Here is a 22,110-nt window from a genome sequence, read left to right on the forward strand (position 1 = left end):
GGGACTTGAGCAGCGCGTTGTGTTCCTCTCTTTCTACTCAGATGCCCACACGGTGAAGACAGAGTGGACGAGGCTGCTGCTGCTGCTGATGCTGCTGGAGCTCCGCATCCACAAAGTCTTTATTTGATTTTTCCCCTCTTCTTCCTCTTCTTCTTCTTCTTCCCTCCGGAGCGACTTCAGGAAGATGTAAGTGAGAGATCCCACCGTGTGCAACTCAAGGTCCCCCCCCCCCCTCCTCCTTTCTCTCTCTCCATCAAAATGCAGAAGGGAATACGACTTAATGATGGTCATGTCACCTACCTGGGGCTTTTGGCGAAAAAGGATGGTACGAGACGGGGCTGCCTGAGCAAGAAGAGCTCGGACAACACGAAATGGCACAGCAAGTGGTTTGCTCTGCTGCAGAACATGCTCTTTTATTTCGAGAACGAGTCCAGCTCTCGACCCTCGGGATTGTACCTGTTGGAGGGATGCATCTGCGACAGGGCGCCCTCTCCCAAACCCTCACTGTCAGCGAAAGAGTGTTTGGAGAAGCAGGTATGGAGACACGCACACACACGCACACACACACATACACCCTCTCTATCGCTGCTTTATTGTTTTCCAGCCCTACATGTTGACACTGAAATCCAAATTTCCATGCGCCTCAAACGTCTCTGAACTCCTTTTCACTCCAGAACAAAGTGCCTTTTTATATTCTGCATGTTTTTCTTCTCTTCCTTAACACGGTGACCTCAAATCCAGCGACAGCAGCAGAAAAACACGAGGTTCCAGATTGCTGCTGTATTGCACGTTATGTAATGCATGCATGGCATTAATGATGAGGTAACAATTCTAACACCTAATGATATTACAGCAGCCCTGGCACTGGGGTATGCAGTATTTTCTGTTGCTTCATGTTGCAGTAAACCACAGCGCAATCCTTTTTTCTTTTTTCTTAATTGGGAGAGTTTTCCTTGATGCATTAATTGTGGTCACAAATGTATTTCTGCTATTAAACTGGTTGGTTGTTTTGCTTTTCGACTTTCAGTCATCACCTTTTTTTATTGTTTTGACGTGATAGGGCGGAGAGCGATTTATCTACTGCTGCTTCCAATAAAACATGCAAGAAAAATATAAATAAGTTGTGGCCTCAGGATTTCCATCTTGTGGTGAGATGGTGACATTACAGCTGAGGCTCGGGACACAGTGGGGTGCCAGTGATCAGTCAGCTCTGATCTAGCTGACCTGCATGAAATGGCTCAATCTAATTTTAGAGCTTTTGCGTTGCATCATCCAGAGTGATGCACTGCTTGTGAAGAGTGGCGTCTTCATGATGTTTCCATAAGACCCTGTAAAACGACGTGTGTACATTCAAATGTAATGCGTTTTGCTTCCTGTATCTGAAAAAAGATTAGAAGGGTCGACCGGCTTGTTCACATTCTCATTGTAAACAAACTGCAGAGAAACAGAATGCCTCTGCGCCACCAGTCCGGCGCTCTGTGCCTGACTCTGTAGGTAGGGCTGCCATCCAAAGTCAGCCCAGGCTCTTCCTGTGAACAGCTGCCCTTGTGCTGACAAAGCAGAATGCAACACACAGGCTAATGTTGTGCTCATCGCTTTAAAAGGTACCAAAATAAATCTGTGTAAGAATTTTAGTTTTTTCTCAGCAGTTTTGTTTCCCTCTGAATATCGGACAATACAATGAACGAGAGTTGATGTGTTTTATTTAGCGAATCCTGTTAGCAGGGAACAAGAGCACCAACAAATATGTGATTGGCATTAGGAGTTAACTCTCAATGTAAACAAACAAACAAACAAAAACAGTGAGAGTGAGAAAACATCACCTCTGGTTCCAACCCCCCCTAGATTTGTGGTTTTTTTGTTTTATAGCAATCCCCTCTAATCCCTACATTATATTTATCCTCAAATGCAGTTTGTGTGAAAATGATAATGCGCTTGAGCCCGGGGTTTCCATGGCAACCCTTTTTTGGATTCTAAATAATGATGCAGTTGGAAGAGGCGGGATAACGGAGGGGAGAGAAGTAGTGTGTCGCATCTCTCCTATTAATGCGAGTGCTACGTGGGCTAAATTTGGTCCTCGCGGTACCTTGGAGGGGTCAGAGTCCATTTATAGAAACCGTGTGCTTTCTCGCTCACTCTGGGAAGCGGCGGCACTTCAAACCAATAACACAAAGAAGCCACAGCAGCGATGGATGTGACACAAACTGTACAGCAAATCCAAAGATCTGACTAATGGTAAGATATGACAGGTTGGGGTCGATGATATTGGTGCGAAAGAAAAGTCTAACATCCAAACCAAAGCTCCTCATTAAAATGAAAGTGGATGCACGTTGAGTGATTACTAACACTAAGTTCTCCAGGGAATATATTACTGTATAGAGCTCATTATGTGTTGCAGGAAAGTCCTTTTATAGCTACAATAAAACTGAGCTGTTTACCAGTCAGCAAGAATTGGTTAATATAGGAAGAACAGCTCAATCAAAAGAAACAATCATTGATTTTGGAGCAAGTAACGCTCACGTATCAATACCATGGGATCCTTCAATGCTGTATTGATTCAATATACCTGTTCAGATCAGTAAAAGAAGGTTAATGTACGTGACACAGCCATAAACATAAAGCAGCATGCAGACAGTGTGCTTATCATCACCTCACACCAGACACTCGCCGCGCTCCTATCACAGAGATCATGAGGGAAAACTACAACAACATGCATGTCTCCCTGCCAGAAATAGATTTCCTTTGACGGTAGGATGAATACCTAATGAATGTGAAGATGGAGGAGCAGTCAGCCATACATGACGATCAGCTGCAGGTTGATAGGTGCCTGTTGAGCATCTGCAGGGCCAAAGATTAGAGTCTGGTCTCAGTCATCACAGCAAGAAGATGTCCAAGGGGAAGAGGACATTTGATGTAGATGGTGAATATATCTGTGAAGGGTCCCGGTCATCCGGTTCATGGTGTCTTCAGGAGTGTTACGTGTGTCCATAGGCAAGAGGCTTCTTCAGTTCTAGTAGAACTAAAAGAACTGCAGAAGAATTAAGTCCAGTTGCCTCCTATACGTACGCTTGAACAACTCCTACATACATATATATGGTAAATGGTCTTTATTTATATAGCAGCATTTCCAGTCTTGATGACCACGCAAAGTGCTTTACAGTTTTGCCGTTCAGACTCTCTGTATTGCACATCACTCACACACTGCCGTCAGGGGCAATTCAGGGTTCAGTATGTTGCAAGGGCATTTCAGCATGTGGAATGGAAGAGATTGTTATCAAACCACCAACCCTCTGTTTAAGGAAGGACCCATCCAACCTCCAGCCACTCTGTACAACAAGATACATACACGAATGTTTATAACAAATGAGGAAAGATTTCTCTGAATAGTTACATTAGTTTTGCCACGGAATGAAGTAGGAGATGTTTCCTCTGTAAAAACACAGCGGTACTCTTTTAAGAGTAAAGGTAGGACTTTGAGGTAGTACAATGTTATTTGGTATTGAAAGTAAAATAACAAAGTCCCCAGAACTCGTAAATCTGTCTGAGAAAGTAACGAGTAGTAATTATAGCATTTTTTTTAATCTAGTGGTGCAAACAATTTAAACTGTATTTTAGTATAATGGCAGGTGGAGGTGCCAGGAAACAACAACTAACCCGTCAATATATGTTGTTTCATGATGCCTCCTCCTGCTCCCACTTAAGATGAGAGCCTCTATTATTTTTTTTAAATATTACAGCCTCTACTGGTTAGTCAAGTCATTAAACCATTTCTTGGTTACTTCTGAATTTTATGATCTAAGGGAGGATTTCCACACAAATAATGATGTCTTCAATCAAAGGATGCACATTAAAGACATATTAACACAATTAAGTAAAAAATCAGTTGCAATTATAAAAAAAAAAGAGGAAATTTCCTCATCTGTTCAAGTCACAATTAGCTACTGCTGCTGTTGCTGCTGCTGGGAGTCCAGCGCAAAAGGAATCACATTCATCTTTAATCGAGTGACACAAGAAAACGCAAAAACAGCCTAACTGTGCACACTGACTGGAGTTGCTAGGAAACAGGTAGCGCACAGTTATGTAATTAGCCGTGGCTCCAGCCTCCATGTCTTATGGCATTTCCTCCTGGGAACCACAGACATCCCAGGAACTGAGCTGGGGGAGGCTTCCCTCAGCATGCTCCATCAATTGCACTGGTGGGCGAGGAAGATGTGGCTTCCCCAGGCCCTGTGTGGTTTTAAATCACCCACTTGATGTCTGCAGCAGCGAGGCAGTGGAACAAACACAAAGACAAAAGCAGCAGAGATGCTTCAGTCAAACCACTATACAGCACAATGTGTCCAATAATGACTAGTCCTGTTGTTTCCGACTAGAATCCCTCACCTCTCTCTCTCTCTCTCTCCCTCTCTCTCCCCTGTTTCCTTCAGTACTATTTCACCATCAGCTTCACCCAAGAAAACCAAAAGGCCGTTGAGTTGCGCACAGAAGACGTAAAGGACAGCGATGAATGGGTGGCTGCAATATCACACGCCAGGTAAAAGGCACGCATTAGTGAAATGTGCAGATACGGCAATTAGAAGTTGTAGCAGTCGCTTGAGGCTGAGTAATGTTTGAGTGATGTAATGAGGGGGGATGTTGCCATGGTTTCATAAGTGGGGTTAAAATATGAGGAATAACAGACATGAAGATAAAATGCTTTGTTCACAAGAAAAAAAAGATTGCTCCGCTGCGTGCTCTAATGTAAAATTCATTGTTCAAGCTGCAATACAAAAACATGTACATGTGTGTTTGTGTGTGTGTGTGTGTGTGTGTGTGTGTGTGTGTGTCTGCGTGTGTTACAGTTACAGAAACTTGGCCACCGAGCATGAAAGTCTCACGCAGAAGTATCTTCATCTGCTTCAGATCGTGGAGACAGAGAAAACAGTTGCTAAGCAACTTCGACAACAGATAGAAGATGGGGAAATCGAGATTGAAAGGCTGAAGTCAGAGGTGAGTCCTCCACACGCAGGAGCGGGGGTGCAAACAAATACGCGACATTATTCAGGTCTGAACCAATTTTCACACCACGGTCGCACAACCTCAGTCAAATCTGAATACACCACGCTGCCATCACCTGAATGACAGGAATCAATGGTTTCACTGGAAGGAAATGTTGAAATCATAGGAAAATAAACACTCTTTTTCATTTCAAATCTTGGTAGATAATAATGCAATTCAGATATTTATCTGTGTGTGAAAATAATCCGGGTGGTTTGCCAACAATGTTAAACATGCAGTCAGTCAAAATCCAATTTTCCAAAAATGGTTCAATATTCAGTTATTCAAACAATTTTCATCCTCAAAAATCTATCTTCGGTCTTCACAAGGTTTGTTGGACAGTTCAGGACGAGACTCGACTGATGTTTCCCTGGTGCTATTTTTACTTCCTGATCCAATATTGAAGTCTGCACCGTGTGTGACTCGACAGCAGATAGAACGGAAGTTTGGAATAGTGCCTGCTACTCAGCCAAAAGGAGCCTTTCAGATTTATTTGGTTAATATTTATCAATCATAATTCTGGATTCATTTATATGCTGAAAGCTGTTAATAGAGATTAGCAAAAATGTCATCTGGACCTAAAATACATACAGAAATTATCTCTGTTTGTGTTTTGTGTGTTAAAAAAAAGAAAAGAGAAGACGGACTCATGGCCCAAATATCTACTTGCTCTGTATTTTCAAAAGGACAATTGTTTTAATTCAGTCCTAATAAAAATGTAATCTATTATCTAATGATTATTTTGTGCACACAGTGAGAAAAGCACAACTCTATCACCCCTGGTATAAATATAACTTCAGATATTAGCCTGCCATAACACTCCACTTTGCAGAATATCTTTGGGCTATTTTGGCTGAACTGTGTCCTCTGATGTTCCCTTTTACTGTATTTGAAGACTAAAGCGAGCTCTGTTCAAATATCCAGGATTTTGCCCTCTCTCACTGAACCACAGCAGCCGAGGATTACAGGATTTTCTATCTATAGAAGGATGTGTGGCAGCCGCACACAATATCAGTAAGAACGGCTTTAAATAGTCTTCCTGGTAGCACATCACCACCGCTTCCTGCACCGCGCTCATATTAATCCAGAACGCGGATGTGTCTCTTCCTTGTTGTGACCTGCCAGCACCACAAATAACATCTGAACCCGTGGGAAAACAATGTGGATTATTGCTCTGTTCGCCTCATATGTGCAAACTAGTGTAAGACAGAAATGGAAGCACTGCGCCATCACGTGTGGTCTGTATTTAATTAGCGCTTTTAGTCTTGATGACCACCAGCGCTTTACAGTACAGTTTATTGCAATCCACACACATACAGTGCATCTATGGGCAGCACCTTTTCTATGAGGGGCAATTCAGGGCTCAGTATCTTGCCCGAGGACACTTCAGCACTTGGTTCAGGGACTTGGTTAGAGGACGACCGCTCTACCCCCTCAGCCGCACCCCCTGTGAGGGCTGCGCTCAGGCCGACCGCTCTTCACTTTGCATCTCCTCTCAGGAACAATGTCTCCAAACAGGGCTGTGTTCAGCGCTGTATTCATCAGATCAAATAGTCACTTTACTTTAATGTGCAAATGTGATGCTTGAATTCAAATGATGTGCTGAATATGCATGAAACCAGCTTTATATTGCATCTCCTCTATGAAATGCGATGACAATTAACTCTCCCGCCATATTCAAAGTAAATGGAGACACTTGGCTTCAAACAGTTCAAACAAGCTCCAGTCTGGGTATTTTATTTATTTTTATTTCACCAGCCTCTCTACATCTTGTCAACCTGCAGGACAGTATGCTATAAGTAGGAAGGAGATAAACATGTCACTGGGATTGATTGGTCTTTCTTGTGGTCGCTCCCGGGCAGATCTCCGGGCTACTCAAAGACAACGAGAAGACCCAGGCCAGCCCCGCGGCCACGCCGACTGACGACGACGCCGAAATCAAGAAGATCAAAAAAGTAAAGCATGAAACCCAAACTTGTTTTATTTTCAAAGTGCATGTAGCCGTTGATGACCTTAAACCTGGTCTGCTTCAGGTCCAGAGCTTCCTGCGAGGCTGGATCTGCAGGAGGAAGTGGAAGACCATCATCCAGGATTACATCCGCTCTCCGCACGCGGAGAGCATGAGGAAGAGGAACCAGGTGGTGTTCAGCATGTTGGACTCAGAGGCCGAGTACGTGCAGCAGCTTCACATCCTGGTCAACAACTTCCTGAGGCCGCTCCGCATGGCCGCCAGCTCCAAGAAACCACCCATCACCCACGATGATGTCAGCAGCATATTCCTCAACAGGTTAGATCCGCAAAATACCCTACGAATTATAGTGTGTTTCAGTGGGAAAGTCATTTGTGTCTCTGAGGCGTTTTTACACTGATCGAGGTGGGAATGGACCGAGAAAGAAGAAACTGACAAGCAGAAGTCGTCAGCTCGGCTTCAATCAGTTGAAGGCCGATCAGTCCAGACCAATCACAGCCATTCTCACATCAAGGCAGCCCATTTAAATGTTAAACCCTCCTCATCGATCTCTGTTGCATCACACTGTTGCTGCAAAGTTTGGCCTCTACCACCACAGCCCCAATTTTTCTTAATCAGGCTCAAATGTTTCAAATGTTAGTCAATGTCTTGCTTTGGGTTCACTCTTGTACGAAGGGGCGCTCCCTGTTAAGCCTAGCAAGCTCCTTGGCTAATCCAGGGAGCAGGCCTAACTATTTCCATGTGTTGCAATAAATGGTTTAAGTAAATAAACACAGGATGATACGTAAATTGAATTCCTAAAAGGACAAATGCATTATATAAAACTACACGCTTCTTTAAGATGCAGGAAGAGATTCTGGTGTCATTTGTATAGAAACCACACAAAATATCTTAATATTCAATGACATTTGTAAAGTAAAATATAAAATGCATGAATAGAATTGAAAATAAATATGTGAAAGACATCACTCGCATATAGTGTAGAGCATATATAAGAGACACCTTCCAAATGTTAGAGATTCGTGATTTATTGCTTCATCTCGAAAATCAGTGAATGGATAAATTGGATGACCATGAAACCTGACAACAAATATTAACGATAAATCAATAATATTGACAATCCCCTGATCTATCGTCTCATAAATTTGCCAATTTAACATTTTCTATGAGTCCAATCAAGGCAGTATATCTACAGATCTGTGTGAGAATATCATGACAACATTCATGGAAAGCATTAAATAATTATAATGATGACTTTTCGAACATATTTCTGCCACTTGTCCACAAAATCATGAAAAAACAAAGATGTGCAGCACTCATCCATGCATTGCTTTGCTTTGAGTGTTTTTGTAGCAAGAAAACCAACTTGTTTACTGTGTGAGACTTTGCAATGTGCTATTCAACCTCAATTTAAAACATAAACATTTATTTGAACTGAATCAATTCAAATTCAAACAGTCATCTGCATGCATTGTCCTATTCAAAATCTATCCACACACTCATCCAAACAACTTTCATCTCTCTCGACTTCAACAGGTAAGCTCTGCATATCATAAAAAAATCTGTCAATCAATATATTTTTCTCTCTGTTTTCCAGTGAAACTATCATGTTCCTACATCAGATATTTTACCAAGGTCTAAAAGCCAGAATAGCGAGCTGGCCAACCTTAGTGCTGGGTAAGAAACATCTCATCTACGTTCATTTATTTCATTGTCATTGCAAAGCTCGTTCTGCGTGTTAACCACGATCGAAGGAGCCCTCTGTATTGTCTGTGTCATTTTTCTCTTGCCGTATTGATCTCTTACCAGCTGACCTGTTCGACATCCTGCTGCCCATGCTGAACATCTACCAGGAGTTTGTGAGGAACCACCAGTACAGCCTGCAGATCCTGGCTCACTGCAAGCAGAACCGAGACTTCGACAAGCTGCTGAAACAGTACGAGGCCAAGCCCGACTGCGAGGAGCGGACCCTGGAGACCTTCCTCACCTACCCCATGTTCCAGGTCAGCTCGTTTGTCTCGCTGATATACACGCTGAATTAAGGCAAGCCCATTTGTTTGCTGCAGAGCTGCGGCCCAGAGCCAGAGTTTTGTCGTTAATTTTGCTCTCTCGCAGTCGCTCAGGGCCAAGTTCTTCTCTCCATATACGAATGATACCCTTGGGCCGTATATTTCACCAGCTTACTGCAAGATGGCTATTGCTATGCCAATGATGCCCCCTTCCAGCTGTCTGTAAAACATATGGCCACTTTGTTTTTTTGTAAATTTAAAGCTGTGCATCTTTTAAAGACACTGTCTGTGACCCAAACAATACACAGTCCATCACTGGAGCTGCCGTCACTGCCACAGATATCGTTTACACACTTTTATATGGTTACTAGTAACTAGCTGATTCATCCTGCTTTCTAATCTTCAAATGTCCATTTAGTCTTTTAGATTTTCTTTTTTTATGCAACCCACTATACCCACTACTAACTTTAACCCACTATTAATTAATTAATGTCTTTAATAAAATTGTTAATATTATGCATACAGCTATGAGTCAAGAAGATCCTAAATTGTGTATTTTCTATGTATGAATCCAGCATCATAGCTGAAGCTGCTATTGAGGACACTGAGGTCATGTCCTCATCTTTATCTTTGAATTTAGGGTTTTATCTTCCTGCTGAGCAGGAGTTTATGATACCTACATCGCATACGTCTAATTTCTCAGGTGAAATGTAACTGACTTCTAAGTCCCCCCTCCTCTTTGGCTCACAGAGAGATGTCCTGTAACTGCAGCGTCGCTGGACAGCCCCAGAAATAGTCAGCTTTACCTCAGAATATCCCTGCAGTGTTTTCCATGTCTCTAAAAAGTGGTTGTTTTAGGAGCTTGATTTTTAATAATGGCTCATTTCTGGCGAGGTACGCAGTTTCCCAGCAGTCCACCCTGCTGGGGCCAACTACAGGCTGTGCCGTGTTGATAGCAAATTTTTGCTGATGAGTGTAGTTTGTGCTCTCCACTGATCTACTTCTCATTAGTGTATGTGCACGCTGGCACTTGTATGTTCCTGTGTGTGCATGTTTTGCGTTGTTGTTGATGAGCCCTTAAATTTGGGGATGACTCCCCTGTTGGTTTCTCTTCTGTCTCCATAGATTCCCCGCTACATTCTTACACTCCACGAACTTCTGGCCCACACGCCCCACGAACACATAGAGAGGACCAGTCTGGACTACGCGAAATCAAAGCTAGAAGAGCTTTCCAGGTACATTTGTCTCAAATCAACACTTGCATGGGGCCTCAACTGAGCAACATAGAGCAATCACAGGCCTAGTTTTCACCTAGATTTATTGTGTGTGGTGGTAATTTGCGGTACATCACAAAACACCTTTGATTGTTTTTTCCTGAATCTATATACATTTATATGGCCAAAGCATTAGAATGAATCTTTTAAAGATAATATCAAACTCTAAATATGAATATTCATACTAGACTCTGAGGGTTTCTATGTGTTATTTTCCAAGTTTGAGAAATGCACGGATTTTGAATAAAGTGCAGCATTGGTCTAATAGAGCTGCTGTAGAAAGCAGTACAAGTGAAGTGACATTATGAGACACAATCTTCAAAAGAGAATGTAAACTGCTTGTAAACAAATGAAACCGTTAACACGTTAAAACCGTTAGCAAATTCTTGCTCAAAATATGGGCAACTGTATCTTAAAGGTTGCGAAAACAAGCCTCTTGCTAAAATCCAATGATGTGCACAAACATGAGGTGAATGTTTCCATTAAGATTTCTTGCATTTAATGGCCTTTTTGTGTCAAATCAAATTAAACTGATGAATTTTCCCTTTTTTTTCTAGAATCATGCACGATGAGGTTAGCGAGACAGAGAACATCAGGAAGAACCTGGCTATAGAGCGAATGATCGTGGAGGGCTGCGAGATTCTCCTCGACACCAGCCAGACATTTGTACGACAAGGTACGGTAACTCCTGTCTCAGGGGCGCATCCAGGGGGGGGACTGGCCCCAGCTGAAATCTCATTGGCCCCTGAAGTGCCCCTGTCCTTTCAGTACTCTTTTTGACACACTAACCAACAATACTATCAATAAATGTGATTGTTGGAAATGTAATTAGCCCCTTAATGTAAATTGTGACCCCTGATTTAGAAAAATCCTAGATCAACCACTGTCCTGCCTCTAAAACATTATTCTACCCTGGTCTTACATCTTCAGCCCTGCATTAGAAGGGGAGATACTCAGTTTTCATGCAAAAAGGCCCATCTCTTTGTCTCCCTCTCTCTCTCTCTCTCTCTCTCTCTCTCTCTCTCTCTCTCTTCTCTCTCTCTCTCTCTCTCTCTCTCTCTCTCTCTCTTTCTATCTCCCTGGGGAATAACATGTGCTTCTCATGAGTAGAGTTTTTAATTGGCAAGTGTAATTAGACTGTTCTGAGGGGAAATGATGATGAATCTGGGACTGTAAATGTCACTCATCCCCAATAGGCCTCGAAGGACGAGGACAGCGAAAACCGAAATGTTGAGTAATTTAATCTCTAGTTTCTCAAGTGACTGTAGATGTAATTCAATTTTAGTGGAAGGCTAGACGAGCAGTTTCACATCAATTATTTCCTTCTCTTAACCCCTGTTCTTGGCTACTAACCATTTATATGCTTCTATCCAAATCTCCCCTTCTCCCTCTCTCCTTCTTCTAGCGATTTACACTCACTCTTTCATTGCCACATACAGGGTCTCTCATCCAGGTGCCGATGAGCGAGAAGGGCAAGATCACCCGTGGGCGACTGGGCTCTCTGTCTCTGAAGAAGGAGGGGGAGCGGCAGTGCTTTCTCTTCTCCAAGCATTTAATCATCTGCAACAGGGGTTCTGGGGGAAAGCTTCATCTCACCAAGGTAGGCCCGTGCTGCTGAGCCACAGTGTGGCAGCACTGCTCCTTATTATCAAACGTCACAGTCCTAAAGAGCAGCGCAAGCCCCGGATCTCCGGGGCTGAAGTGAACAGATTAACTGACAGGAAGATGAAAGCTACAGGGTCCGCAATCTCGTGCCTTTTATCAGTGGCAATTACCACCGGACACACACACAGGCTCATTGTTTGACAGCAGCAGCTTGATTTGTGTAATGGAGTGGTGGTGTATTATTACTAAACATTAGACAGGTTGATTGATGTTTGAGTTTAAGGTTTAAGATCGAAAAGTCTTAGATAAAGTTACAGTTAGTCTTATGACATGTTTTAGTTGTAACCGTTAACATTTTTTAATGAAAATCTCAAAAAGTTTGTGATACTATTCATGGTTGTCATCAACATTGCACAAACTCATAAATATCAGTCCCCTAAACATTCTTGCGTTAACATTTTTTAAAGATCCGTGAATTATTCCCATCAGAAATCTAAATGTTGAAAAACACCCTCTCTTGCAATGAATGTGTTAAAACAAAATGAAAAAAAAATCCTGTATCCATTTCCTAATCAGCACCTGAACCAAAATTGAATGGCTGCGTTCCTGATACATATCACATCCTTACAGCAAATTTTGTTATAATTCGTCCAGTACTTTTTGCGTAATCTAAGCTAAGATAATTAACAGATCGACAAACAGACCATTGCAGAAATATGTGAAGAAGTGAAGTTTTATCCCCAAAATTCATCACAGCAGTCCATTGCAGATAACCAACTTTGCAGCATTAATGTCAGGTACTGTGTTGAGACAACTGTGGCTAGTATTAAGACACCGAGTGTGTACTGTGTGTGTTGTTCACAGAATGGAGTCATCTCGCTTATAGACTGCACTCTTATGGAGGACCCTGAGGGGACAGATGATGAGGGTGAGTGTTTTATTCATGTATAGCATCTTACAGGAAAATGCATCGCACATACCATGTGTGATGCTGTATATAATGCATGATTACTTGAGTGTGCCTGACTTCATTAATATTTGATAATTAACATTTGAAACTACTGAGGTCAATTAAGTTTCTAATAAATGAATGTTTGGTAATAATATTCCAGTTTTTGGCCAAATGTTGATATTTTTATAACAAGTTATTATTGAAATAAATATTTGATATGAATGTCCTCACTCAATATTTGCTTATATCTGTAGAGGAAATGACAGCTAACCTGAATTCTTTGCGTTTACCTCAAAGCCAAATCAGACAAGAGCGGCCAGGACATTGAGCACCTGGACTTCAAGATTGTCGTGGAGCCAAAGGACAGTCAATCATTCACAGTCATCCTGGTGGCCTCCTCCAGGCAGGAGAAGTCTGCATGGACCAGTGACATCAGCCAGGCACGTCAACACACATCATAGTACCCGGCCTTCAGACGAGGAGCCGAGGACGTAGGCAGAAATTATGTCGCAGAACTCACTAACGTTTTCCCCTGTCCTCTCTGTTTGCTTCGTCCGTGTCTGCGCCACAGTGCATAGACAACATCCGGTGCAATGGGCTGATGATGAATGCCTTTGAGGACAATTCCAAAGTCACAGTACCACAGATGATCAAGTAAGCTGTTTTTTTTAATTCCACCCCTTTTCCTTGCATTTTTTCCTGGCATTTATTTCTATGTTTTGTTCAACTTTCTTTATCCTGAGCAGGTCAGATTCAAGTCTGTACTGCGATGATGTGGACATCCGCTTCAGTAAGATGATGAACTCCTGCAAGGTGCTGCAGATCCGCTACGCCAGCGTTGAGCGCCTGCTGGAGAGACTGACCGACCTCCGTTTCCTCTCCATCGACTTCCTCAACACCTTCCTGCACTCGTATCGTGTGTTCACCACCGCCGACGTGGTGCTAGACAAACTCATCACCATCTACAAGAAGCCCATCAGCGCCATCCCTGCTCGGTGAGTCACATTACATTTGGACAGACTTGATTGTTGCCCGATTGTTGTCAACAAGACAAAAAAATGTTATTTTAAATGTTTGGCATCTTTCCAAATCTGGTTGTTTAAAGAGGAAGCTGGTCTATTGTAATGTGAGTTGCTGTCATCCTGTAATCAAAGCCAAAAAATGTGGCACTATGAACTTTTAGATTTAAGTGAAGACATATGAGCTGCTTTCCTCGTTTTTTTATGTTTTTCATTTTACCTGAATGTATTCAGATCAAAACTTAAATGAAATGTTATACAGCATTAAACGACGACAACGGCCATTTGAACACAGTTTCAAATGGTTATCAAAACAAAGTGAGAAAACTATAGACAGTATATAAATGTGCATGTATATAAAGATTCACATTGCTTCTCCACTTCCTCCCATTTTATTCAAAATGAAGCCAAAATATCCTTAATACAACAGTGCCATGTTGCACATTTGCAGCTAGTATAGATCAAGGGCTGGAGCTGCGATAGTGAGTTCCACCGATATACAGTCAGTATCAGCGGTCAATCGTGACAGTATATATTTTTATTCTTTAGTTTGGTCCTTGTCCCATCCACTAACAAGGAGGAGGTATGGTTTATGAGCTATACTGCAGCTATCATTGCGTCGCTCTTTATCTGTATTTGAAACAAATAGTTTTTGGTATTCAGAACGAATATACATATATAAACAGGCAGATAGAAGCACAGAATCAACACATGAAGTTACTGGAGATCCGCTTTAAAAATTGTGATGTATCATTTTCAAGTGTAACTTTATGAATACTGTATGCAGTTATGGTCAGTCCAGTTAAGTAAATCCAAATAGTTTTTTCAGGGTTATTTCTAGAACTAGTAGCCTATTTTAGATACTGTATTTGACACTGGAACAATGTCAGGCTTCATATGTGATTTTCGACAGGTTCTGTGATGTATCAGTGTTGCATTTGTGTGTGTGTGTGTGTGTGTGTGTGTGTGTGTGTGTGTGTGCGTGTGTGTACTTTACTTATACCTTTGTGATGACCATTCTATGGCCATTTGTTTGAGGGTTAAGACTTGGTTTTAGGGTTAGGGTTAGAATTAGGTTTAGGTTAGGCAATAGGGTTAGGGTTAAAGTACAAGTCTGTATGTATGTTTGTGTGTGTGTGTGTGTGTGTGTGTGTGTGTGTGTGTGTGTGTGTGTGTGTGTGTGTGTGTGTGTCTGGTCAAAGGTAATATTTGGGTTCCTCCCGCCTGACTGGGAGTGTCTAAACCAGGGCTCTATCGCTTTATGGTAGCAAACCTCGATGCTGCAGGGCCCCACCCTCTCCTCTCTCTCTCTCTCCCTCTCCCTCTCTCCCACTCTTCTCTCTCCCACTCTTCTCTCTCCTCGCAAAAGATCCATAGTGTGAAATGCTGATGAAGTGTTGCAGTGGGGCGAACTCGCCACTCCACAGGCAGCCAGGGCCCCACTGTGGGGTTCAGATCAGGGAGAGCTCCCCATGCCCACGCCCTGCAGCACGCTCTCCCGTGGCGCTTGTCATGTCACTGTGAGACACCTACACTTGGCTGCTTGTGTCAGCAGTGGCCATGCGCACTTTCACTCGCTGTGCTATTTATGGGAACCCGTGAGGTCGCCAGGAGGGTGGCAGGGAGTGGGAGAGGGTTTCTGGAACACTGCAGCATGTATCCTGCTCTAAAACGATGAGATGCGACTGCAGAGGCACTTCTGGTTGCCTGGCTGACTCGGTTTGCATAAATTATTCTGGTGTTGTGTATTTAGTTAAGCTCTTAAAACAGAGTGTACTTAACAAATATCAAAGAAACACATTCCTATGTGCTGAATTCAAATGCATATATCCTCCCTCGATGCAGGTCCCTTGAGTTATTCTTTGCCAGCAGTCAGAGCAGTAAACTCCTTTATGGAGAACCTCCCAGCTCCCCGAGGGCCAGCAGGAAGTTCTCCTCCCCTCCTCCTCTTGCCATCACCAAGAACTCATCCCCGAACCGGCGGCGCAAGCTCTCCCTCAACATCCCCATCATCACCGGGGGCAAAGCTCTTGACCTGGCTGCCCTCAGCTGCTCCTCAAACGGCTATGCAAGTATGTACTCGACCATTTCGCCATTCAGCAAGACCACCTTGGACATCAATAAGCTTTACGTGTCCAGCCCCGTCGCAAGCAAAATCCCAGACGAGGGCGAGGACAAGAAAGACAAGGCGGAGGACACCTCAGGGTGCAAACAAGGTGGGCCTGGAACAGACATTTCGAGCAAATACTCCAAGTTTGTTTTGTTGTAATAATGATTTGAGTAACTTGTGTGTATTTGTTGTGATGCAGATCTGTCAGTGCGAGAGGAAGGCGACAACGATCCAAACCAGAGTGACGATGGGGACGCAGAGGCTTCTCCCACCAAGTCACCGACCACCCCAAAAAACCTAAAATGCAAAAACTCCTCAGGTACGCTCTGTCCTAGACATGCGCACCAACATCCTAACAAAGTCAGTCGTGTGATATCTAGGCTTGTAAACCACACACTGACATGCCACCTGTATGCAATACCTCTGCCAGAGCCTCATTTACCACTGAGCCCTGATTATTTAACCCAAGAGTGAGCACATAACAAAACAAAACATGTAGCTGAAAATATTACATTTGAAATAAGCCACAATTTATTGTCTCTTATATAGAAATTAAAGCTTTCAAATAGATATAGGTTGCTATTATCATTTGTTATATATATGTTTCTTATGGAAAACATTCCTGAAAAACATTAATGTGTCAGTGGTTATGAGCATGTGGGGAAAGCCAATGCTTGGCTTCAGTAGGTGTGAGGGAAACTTGTGTCATAGCAACTACATCAACACTGTGTTTTCCCTGCCGCCCCCAGTAACAAGGCCGTTTCAGAGCCAAGATTATCTGAGCCTTCTGCATCAAATTACAAAACTCACACAATGGATTTTTCTTTTTTAAAGAGTAAACCCAGTGCCTCTGGAATATGTGAATTAGCGGATAATGTGAAGAGCTGTGTTGTGTCTCACATGGTGAAGGATTCTTGGCTGCGTATGATCCGTCTATGTTCCCAGGATTTAAACATAGCAGACTGCAGAGAATCTGTTGATTCCTCTGCTGTGCTGATATTTGGCGGCTATATTTAGCTGCAACCATCTTGATTATCAAAGCCTCTTCTAAAGGAAAGTGTGAAGGGACAGATTGTGTTGGCCTGTAGTGCCCCCTAGTGGAGGCTTGAGCAGGGAGAAGAAGCAGGTTATTCTGCAGTGTATTTGAATTCAGTTACACCTACTTGTATACTGTATACTGTCTTTTACTAGTTTACCATTTTTTTTGCAAACTCTGAGACACATATACAGTGAGAACCTTTAACTTGTAATGCCTCTTCTTAAACTGACCACCACTTTCACTTACATGGCACCAGAATACGTCACAGATTGTTTTCTCTTTATTTGTGCTTCATTGTAGAGTTCTCTCTGTTTTCCTACAATAATGGCATGGTGATGTCCTCATGTCGAGAGCTGGATAACAACCGCAGTGCCCTGTCTGCTGCCTCCGCCTTTGCTATCGCTACAGCTGGAGCCAATGAGGGCACACCAACCAAGGAAAAATATCGACGGATGTCCCTCGCCAGCACTGGTACACAAACTTACCCACTATTCAAACAGGACTAAAGTCCAAGTGTAGTGATTGGTTGACCTCACTCAGTTCCACCGATTTTTGATTTTGGACTTGTTTGCCAATGCCGAGTGCGTCATATAAATGAGAGCTCATTTTAAAATATCCCCATTGTGCAGGTTTCCCAACCGATCAGAGAAATGGAGACAAAGAGTTTGTGATCAGACGAGCAGCGACCAACAGGGTTCTGAACGTCCTGAGACACTGGGTGTCCAAACACTCCCCGGTAAAAAAAAACAAAAACTCACAAAGACTAAGTTGGGCTCAGTATATATTTCTGCAAATTGTTAAATATGTGTGTGTGTGTGTGTGTGTATCTCCAGGACTTTGATAATAACAATGAGCTGAAGACAAAGGCGATTGTCTTCCTGGAGGAAGTGATGCACGACCCCGAGCTGTTGACTCAAGAGAGGAAAGCAGCAGCCAACATCATCAGGTACTGTAGTGTGCTGTTTCACTGGAGGATTTCAATTCAAACTGTAATCACAGTATCTTAAAATGATCCATTATACTGTTTCATACCTCTGAGCTTAACTTTCTCTTCTGTCCATCAGGACTCTAACTCAGGAAGATCATGGTGACAGTCAGATCACCCTCGAGGACGTGACACACCTGGTACAGTTATAGTATTGAGCATAAACAGATTATAGTAAAATAAAAAAACATATATATATACTCTTTTACACTGGTAAGGAGACACTTTATAGAAGCATCTCATTATTATTTTAATTTTGTTTATAGGAAATTAAACAAAGAAATAATATTTTTTATCAATGAACAAATTGTTATAGCTATAACCCACTTTGGCTTTTCAGTAGATTTGTGATTGAAGAAGTTACCTACAATGGCAGAGATGTCTCACACAAGGGCATTCATAGAAAACACGTATGCAAGGCCACAACTTGAAAACATGAATCCACAACACATCTACAAAGGCTACAATACCAATGCAAAAGCCACAACACAAATGAAAAAAGCCACAACACAACCACAAAAGCCAAAACACCAAAGCAAGAGCCGCAACACCAAAGCAAAAGCCACATCACAAATGCTAAAGCCACAACACAACCACAAAAACCACAACACCAAAGCAAGGGCCACACAACATACACTCAACCACAAAGGAAGTGAGTGACAAGAGACAGTGTTACTTAGTGTGGTCAAGTGATCGATGTATGGGTCTCAACTGTCGCTTGTGAAGATGCTAACAGACCTGTTGCCTTTAAAATGAGGTACCAGTTTGTTTGAGGTGCTTTTTGGATGCCTCAAGCACCTGTAACGTAACATCTAATATAGACAGGCATCGAATTTAATTTACACAAAGGTCCGCTAACTCGACAACATAAACTCACCCTGGGCATTTTGTAAATCTGATCTCAGAGGAGCTAGGTTTCTGAATGTGATCCTTATTGTGCCATGTACCAACATCAAGTTTATTTAGTTTTTCACTCACTTTGTGCACCTTTAATCATTTGGGGTTGTTTTGTGTGTCCTAGGTGGGAGAGGGGAAGACCGACTCCTTTGAGAGTCATTCTGCATTGGAGATCGCGGAGCAGCTCACTCTCCTGGACAACCTGGTGTTTAAGGTCATCCCATATGAGTAAGTGCCATCACATCACCTGTGCATGTTAGTTACAGAGAGGAATACAAATATAAATTGTTTTCTATGTTTGCCTGTTCGCTTTACAGGGAATTCTTTGGACAAGGCTGGATGAAGAACGATAAAAATGAGAAGACTCCGTTCATCATGAGAACAACAAAGCACTTCAATGATGTATGTTCCATTAAACGAAGACAGCTCCTCTATACTACCTTTTATTGATTTAAAAAAATAAAATAATGAGTCCATACCTTCCATTTCTCTCTTTCCTCTGCAAGGTAAGTAACCTTATTGCCACAGAGATCCTGCGCTGTGAGGATGTGGTCACAAGAGTCACAGTCATCGAGAAATGGGTGGCCGTGGCCGACATTTGTCGTTGTCTCCATAACTACAATGCAGTGCTCGAGATCACCTCCTCCCTCAACCGCAGCTCTGTCTTTCGCCTCAAGAAGACCTGGCTCAAGGTTTCGAAGCAGGTGTGTATCACCCTATACATCGGTTAACAATGTTTCTTCCAAAGACGATTAATTGTGTTCTTCATAACCTTTTCCGCCAGACTAAAGGATTGATTGACAAGTTGCAGAAGCTGGTGTCATCAGAGGGGCGGTTCAAAAACCTGAGAGAGGCTTTAAAGAAGTGAGTCCAGTTTAAAGACATAATTTTGGGATGGATAAGTGAGCAAAACTTGCAGGACAAGTAGATGATGGTGTGATGATGTGTGTTCCCACCAGCTGTGACCCTCCCTGTGTGCCCTACCTGGGGATGTACCTCACTGACTTGGCTTTCATCGAGGAGGGAACGCCAAACTACACAGAAGACAACTTGGTCAACTTCTCAAAGATGAGGATGGTGAGCTCTTCTGGGTCCTGTCACACAAGGGACTTTCTGCAAATGTATGTTTTACAGTCTGAAATAATAGTACCCTGCTTTTCAGATTTCACACATCATCAGAGAAATCAGACAGTTTCAGCAAACAGCATACAAGATTGACCTGGAACCAAAGGTAAACACATATTTAGTTGAGGTTGAACTTCTCAAGCCTTTAAAAGGGAATATTACCAAGGGACAAGAATGATTTGTTTATTGACCTGATTTTTACCAAAATACATAATCAGTATCAAGTAGACACTGTTTTATTCTAGAAGGTAACAAGCTAAAAAGTTGGGAACAACTTATGTATTTTAAAAACTATAAGGATTAATTTCAATTACATTTTCTTTGCGTGTTCCAGGTTGCCCAATACCTACTGGATATGACCTCTGTTCTGGATGAAGAAAGCATGTACGAAGCCTCACTCAGAATTGAGCCAAAAGTGCCCAACTGATAAGGAAGGCGGTCCTTTGTGTTCTTTTCTTTGTTAATATTGCACATGAGTTAACATTCAAACATTTGTATAGTTGTACATGTTTAAGATATTTGCTCTTCTGTACAGTGGATGTTTAAAGTTGTCTGAAGACACAAATCATTTCAGCGTATATATATATTTTTGTTTGTTACCATAACCACCAATACCACCTGCTTTAAAAATCAACAATTTACATTTCTTTGGGTTATTTCTAGCATAATAACAGAGGTCACTTTGTTTGCAGGTAACTGTGTCTTCTTTGTGACCAATGACATTATTTTGCATCATCACATACTGTGTCGGCTTTTGCACTTTCCGAGCACCCCTGCTGCCGGCCATCGTTCTTTTTGCTTACGTTTTATTGACGAGTGAATTTCTCTGCAACCAATGTAGCAATGTAAAAAAAAATTACTGCATCAAATCAGGTAAAAGAGCACAGAGGATATAAACTACATTTGATGCTGTGGGACAATGATCAGTGGAGATGAAGTATCTGAAGCATAACTGTCTCTTTGCTTCCCAGACCAAACCAACAGAGATGTCTTTCCCTTTTTGCTCAATACTCTGAAGGAGACAGGGGTTCCCAACCATTTTTGAACGGGAACAGTTCTATATAATTAAGTGTGTCCCAATTCAGGGGCCTCATCCTTCAAGGGACATTGTGATGCCTCTAGTCCCTAAAGGCCATGCCAAATGTCCCTAGCTTGTCCCTCTCTTACCATTTACATAATTCGCTACTTTGACTGCCTGCACGTTCTGAAGCCCAGCCACCTGCACAGCTAGCTTGTTAGCTTCATCACCAGCACACAATGATTCCTGGGACAGGTTGGCCCAAGAAAGATCCACCTGCTGGATCCTTCATTGCTCAGGAATGGAGGGGCGCATCCGTCAGCCGCAGTTGAAAGAGTCTTGTATGGGATAGTCTTGTCGCGTTGCTATGACACATAATCGGTTCACAAATGGAGCCGCTGAAGGAGGAGGCTTCTGAATTGGGACACACACACCTGCAGTGTCATAGTGTGGCAGCCTAGTGGGAACCATCAGGAATGATATTAAAATAGATAACAAAGCTCTACTGAATGAAAGCTATACTGGTTACCTCACATTCTCAGAAACTTCTAGTACCTCTGCTAGTACCTCTGTGCGGCTGTACTTCGGCCCAGCAATAGTTTGATGTCAGTGCACATACAAGATCACACTGACATTGTTAACATGCTAATGTTTACCAGGTGTAATGTTTACCTTCTGCAGCATCTTTGTTTTGCATGGCAGCATGCTAACATTAGCTTATTAGCAATACAACACACAGTCCATCATACCATTAGCTTTACAGATATAAACCACATTATTGGAATTGTAATGCTGAGCTGGTGAAAGGACAGACAATCACCAAACCTTTTATAGTTCGGCCTGATGGTGAAATTTGCACCAGGTTTCTATCCAATAGTAGCAGAGATATTTTGCACTAAAAAGGAAAGGAAAGGGATGACTAAAGTCATTCATCCTCTCAGCTCCACGGAAATATGGACCAGATTTCATGGCAGTCAATCCATTTGATATTCAGTTACTTCTAATATTCATATTTTGTGTGTGTGTGTGGGGGGGGATCATACAGTTTGCCCAGTAGCAAATGTTCTGGGG

General features: G+C 42.4%; 1 protein-coding gene across 2 annotated transcripts; it reads left to right on the forward strand.

Moving 5' to 3' along the window:
• Positions 1 to 258: 258 nt before the first annotated feature.
• On the forward strand, positions 259 to 20,607 carry rasgrf1 (Ras protein specific guanine nucleotide releasing factor 1). 2 transcript variants are annotated; one of them, XM_053427198.1, is made up of 27 exons: positions 259 to 534; positions 4,428 to 4,534; positions 4,842 to 4,989; positions 6,900 to 6,992; positions 7,071 to 7,324; positions 8,604 to 8,683; positions 8,816 to 9,009; positions 10,141 to 10,250; positions 10,847 to 10,965; positions 11,729 to 11,889; positions 12,759 to 12,822; positions 13,144 to 13,286; positions 13,418 to 13,500; positions 13,590 to 13,841; positions 15,711 to 16,105; positions 16,184 to 16,294; positions 17,315 to 17,485; positions 17,644 to 17,750; positions 17,848 to 17,960; positions 18,079 to 18,139; positions 19,021 to 19,124; positions 19,214 to 19,298; positions 19,403 to 19,600; positions 19,681 to 19,760; positions 19,856 to 19,973; positions 20,059 to 20,127; positions 20,356 to 20,607. In XM_053427198.1, the coding sequence occupies exons 1-27, from the start codon at positions 259 to 261 to the stop codon at positions 20,446 to 20,448; spliced, it is 3,789 nt and encodes a 1,262-aa protein (XP_053283173.1). In that variant the 3' UTR covers positions 20,449 to 20,607. The 2 variants fall into 2 exon arrangements, with proteins under 2 accessions (XP_053283173.1, XP_053283174.1); XM_053427199.1 differs by having other exon boundaries at positions 13,593 to 13,841.
• The last annotated feature ends 1,503 nt before the right edge of the window (positions 20,608 to 22,110 follow it).

The sequence above is a fragment of the Pleuronectes platessa genome, chromosome 7 (assembly GCF_947347685.1).
Source record: "Pleuronectes platessa chromosome 7, fPlePla1.1, whole genome shotgun sequence".
In the NCBI taxonomy this organism is placed as follows: Eukaryota; Metazoa; Chordata; class Actinopteri; order Pleuronectiformes; family Pleuronectidae; genus Pleuronectes; species Pleuronectes platessa.